The sequence below is a fragment of the Penaeus vannamei genome, chromosome 31 (genome assembly GCF_042767895.1).
Source record: "Penaeus vannamei isolate JL-2024 chromosome 31, ASM4276789v1, whole genome shotgun sequence".
Taxonomy (NCBI): domain Eukaryota; kingdom Metazoa; phylum Arthropoda; class Malacostraca; order Decapoda; family Penaeidae; genus Penaeus; species Penaeus vannamei.
In genome coordinates this window covers 27,155,767-27,160,932 of record NC_091579.1, presented here as the reverse complement: position 1 = coordinate 27,160,932, position 5,166 = coordinate 27,155,767, and the positions used below count along the sequence as shown (strand labels likewise).

The window sequence follows — 5,166 nt, the reverse complement described above, 5'->3', positions numbered from 1 at the left end:
ATATATATATATATATATATATATATATATATATATATATATATACATATATATATACATATATATATATATATATATATATATATATATATATATAGAGAGAGAGAGAGAGAGAGAGAGAGAGAGAAAGCGAGTGGGTAAGAGAGAGAGAGAAAGTGAGTGGATGAGAGAGAGAGAGAGAGAGAGAGAGAAAGTGAGTGGGTAAGAGAGAGAGAGAAAGTGAGTGGATGAGAGAGAGAGAGAGAGAGAGAGAGAGAGAGAGAGAGAGAGAGAGAGAGAGAGAGAGAGAGAGAGAGAGAGAGAGAGAGAGAGAGAGAGAGAGAGAGAGAGAGAGAAAGTTGAGTGGGTGAGAGAGAGAGAGAGAGAGAGAGAGAAAGTTGAGTGGGTGAGAGAGAGAGAGAGAGAGAAAGTGGGTGGGCGAGGGAGAGAGAGAGAGAGAGAAAGTGGGTGGGCGAGGGAGAGAGAGAGAGAGAGAAGCCCAGCTGATTCTATGATTGCTGGCGGATTTAACCTTGGATGTGAGCGTGACCGAAAAAAAAATGATCATCAATTCGTTTTGTGATTATCTGCTATTTTCTTCATTCAGTTTTAGTCTCTTCCCACCTTTTCTTGGCTCTATTTCTTTCTTTTCCCTTTCTCTTCTCTCTCCCATTCATCCCCAATATCATGTTTTGTGTTCAGGAGATTGGCTGATGTACCTGTGAAGTGATTAATTTATATTTTGTGGATAAGAGCTAATAAGCTAATAAGCTAATAATAATAGATAAGATAAGATCTTAATCGATGCAAAATATTCAGTGAATCAACCGATCTTGCATTGACTTGCTAATGACCTAGGATATTGGCATTGAAAATATAAGATAACCAGTCAGCCATCTTGTAATTGATTATTTAATTCCTTAGACGTAACATAATCAACCATTTGAGAGATTTGAGATAATTAGTCTATCAGTCATATAAGTATAAGCTAGAACGTGGGTGTGGCAGAGAATTTAGAGAAATAACGACGAAATCTTTTAAATGTTTGATGGTGACATTGAGTGTTTGTTTGCATGATAGAAAATTCAAAATATTCAACCTATAATTCGTTGCTTTTAAACGGTGACACACACACACACACACACACACACACACACACACACACACACACATCCCCCCCACCACCCCCCACCCCCATTCACACACACACACACACACATCCCCCCCACCCCACACAAACACATCCCCACCCCCACCCCACACACACACATACCCCCGCACCCCACCCCACACACACACATTCACCCCCCCCACACACACACACACACAACATACACAGGAAAATAAAAAAAACAAACCAACGAATTTTTCAATACCCTCAATACCCTTTTATATCCAGGGACACTGACATTGACGTGAAAGCCTGAGAAAAATTAGCATTTCGTGGGAAAGAAAGAAGCAAAGATAAGGATTTCCACGCATGTTAAATCGGATATGAATATGTTAGCTTGAAGTTATTATTGAATAATTATTATACGATCGTCATTATTATTGTTATTGCTGTTTTTATCATGGGAACTGATAGTGTTTTTATAATGTTATCATAATTGTTATTTTTTTTCATGTGTTGTACTTTTATCGTTATCAATATATTTTTTATAGTATTACTTTTTTATGATTATCAATGTTATTATCATTATTGATATATTATTATTATAATCATTATTAATGTTGTCATGATGATTGTTATTCTCATTAATGTCTTTATTATTATTATCATTATGATGATGATGGAGAATATAATTATATCTGTGATAATAATAATAATAAAGATAACAATGCGAATAATGATAATAATAATAATCAATATTATTGTCATTGTTATGAATATTACTCTCGCCATTACTATTATAATTGTCCTTTTCATTATCGATGTTATTACTCTTACTTTTGTTATCATGTTTCTTAGCATTACTATTATTATTATCACCATTATTGTTATTATTATTATCATTATCATTGTTATTGTCATGATTATTATTATCACTACTGCTACTACTTCTACTACTATTACTACTGTAATTTGTATCACTATAATTATTATTATTATTATTATTATCACTATTATGATTAACATCATTTTTATTATCATCATTGGTATCTTTACAATGATACCAATCAACATCATCTTCATCATCAATTGCGTCTCTTTTCTCGATCATGATCACTATCATCATCACTAGTGACAGTTTTGCTATCCACATGTTTCCATCATCATCACTATCATCAAAAGTAACATAATGCCACCGCTGATAATGATATACATACATATATATATATATATATATATATATATATATATATATATATATATATATATATATATATATATATATATATATATATATATATATATATATATATATATATATATATATATATATATATATATATATATATATATATATATGCATATATAAAGGCAGACAACCAAAATGTTTGCATGCTCTTACTACTAAATATTTCTTGTAGTACGGCCTATTCATGAACATTTGGTTTCCACAGAACACCCAGAAGAATGAGTACCTGACCAATCTGCCTGCCACCTTGAAGCTGTTCTCGAATTTCCTTGGCAACCGGAAGTGGTTCGCTGGAGAGTCTGTAAGTATACGCATATATTCATACAATATGCAAAATACACACAAACACACAAATGTTTGTGTATGTATATATGTAGTGAATAAACTTTCTTCTCTCTCCTTCACTCCAATGGTCGAGCATGGAATTCTCTCTCTCAGACCGAAACAGCTAAACAACACCTTTTTAGTTTCTTACGCCTAAACAGCTCTAGACCCTCAACAACCGCACTTTATTTTGCTACTAAACAGCTCTAGACCTCAACAACCCCACTTTATTTTGCTACTTCCAAACAGCCCTAGACCTCAACAACCCCACTTTATTTTGCTCCTTCCAAACAGCTCTAGACCTCAACAACCCCACTTTATTTTGCTACTAAACAGCTCTAGACCTCAACAACCCCACTTTTTTTTGCTACTTCCAAACAGCCCTAGACCTCGACAGCCCCACTTTATTTTGCTACTTCCAAACAGCTCTAGAACTCAACAACCCCACTTTAATATGCTACTTCCAAACAGCTCTAGACCGCGACAGCCCCACTTTATTTTGCTACTAAACAGCTCTAGACCTCAACAACCTCACTTTATTTTGCTACTTCCAAACAGCCCTAGACCTCAACAACCCCATTATATTTTGCTACTTCCAAACAGCTCTAGACCTCGATAACCCCACTTTATTTTGCTACTAAACAGCTCTAGACCTCAACAACCCCACTTTATTTTGCTACTTCCAAACAGCCCTAGACCTCAGCAACCCCACTTTATTTTGCTACTTCCAAACAGCCCTAGACCTCAACAACCCCACTTTATTTTGCTACTTCCAAACAGCCCTAGACCTCAACAACCCCACTTTATTTTGCTACTTCCAAACAGCCCTAGACCTCAACAACCCCACTTTATTTTGCTACTAAACAGCCCTAGACCTCAACAACCCCACTTTATTTTGCTACTTCCAAACAGCCCTAGACCTCAACAACCCCACTATATTTTGCTACTAAACAGCTCTAGACCTCAACAACCCCACTTTATTTTGCTACTTCCAAACAGCCCTAGACCTCAACAACCCCACTTTATATTGCTACTTCCAAACAGCTCTAGACCTCAACAACCCCACTATATTTTGCTCCTTCCAAACAGCCCTAGACCTCAACAACCCCACTTTATTTTGCTACTAAACAGCCCTAGACCTCAACAACCCCACTTTAATTTGCTACTTCCAAACAGCCCTAGACCTCAACAACCCCACTTTATTTTGCTACTTCCAAACAGCCCTAGACCTCAACAACCCCACTTCATTTTGCTACTAAACAGCTCTAGACCTCAACAACCCCACTATTTTGCTACTTCCAAACAGCCCTAGACCTCGACAACCCCACTTTATTTTACTACTTCCAAACAGCTCTAGACCTCAACAACCCCACTTTATTTCACTACTTCCAAACAGCTCTAGACCTCGACAACCCCACTTTATTTTGCTACTTCCAAACAGCTCTAGACCTCAACAACCCCACTTTATTTCACTACTTCCAAACAGCTCTAGACCTCGACAACCCCACTTTATTTTACTACTTCCAAACAGCCCTAGACCTCAACAACCCCACTTTATTTTGCTACTTCCAAACAGCCCTAGACCTCAACAACCCCACTATTTTGCTACTTCCAAACAGCCCTAGACCTCAACAACCCCACTTTATTTTGCTACTAAACAGACCTAGACCTCAACAACCCCACTTTATTTTGCTACTTCCAAACAGCTCACTTTCGTCGACTTCCTGATGTACGAACTCCTTGACATCCACCTCGAGCTGGACGCCTCCTGCCTTGCCTCCTTCAAGAACCTCTCGGACTTCCACAAGCACTTCGAGGAGCTTCCGGCCATCAAGAAATACATGGCATCCCCGAGGTTCTTGAAGAAGCCCCTGAACGGACCCATGGCGCTCTTCGACATCAAATAAGGGGACAGGAGGAAATTTTGGTAAAAGATTAGGAAGTCATGAATGGTAATGAGGGTTGTGGAAGTGATCTTCAACTTCAAGAAAGTAAATTGGATTTAGTTTATCTTCTTTTATCGGTTTATGATTTCTTGAAGAATATAACCTCACATTCCCAGCCAAAAAAGAAGAAAAATCGTATAAAATGTATTTGTATTTACCATCGATTTCTGTTAAAAAGTGGACATTGGTAGATTAGTTAATAAAAAATCTAATTTGTAAATGTCGTTTACTAATGGATCCTCAAAACATAATTCCATCTTATTAAGATTTTTTTTCTTTTTTTTATTATTATTTTATTTCTTATTCTGTTTATTCTTTTATCTTTTTTAAGGCAAAATTAATCATATTCATTTTTGTATGTAGTTTTATCGCAGTTTGCCTTATACATAACATAACGAATACAATTCAAAGGGTAATCACTGATTTCTTTGGAAAGGTAAAAAATAAAAAAAAATAAAAAAAAAATAAAAAAAAAAAATCCCTAACACCGGTTTTGGGTGTTATATAGCCTTGGCAATCTAAAGGGAGTATTCTTATTCGTGTATTCGTAAAATGTT

The 5,166-nt window shown here is 36.2% G+C and overlaps 1 protein-coding gene across 1 annotated transcript in view; it reads left to right on the top strand.

Moving 5' to 3' along the window:
• LOC113827876 (glutathione S-transferase Mu 4) overlaps positions 1 to 4,829 on the top strand; it is a 7,526-nt gene extending 2,697 nt beyond the window's left edge. The window contains exons 4-5 of the mRNA XM_027380817.2: positions 2,545 to 2,640; positions 4,370 to 4,829. Coding sequence (XP_027236618.2) covers positions 2,545 to 2,640; positions 4,370 to 4,570 — 297 coding nt within the window. The 3' untranslated portion in view covers positions 4,571 to 4,829. The remainder of the gene's footprint in view (positions 1 to 2,544; positions 2,641 to 4,369) is intronic.
• Positions 4,830 to 5,166: the final 337 nt, after the last annotated feature.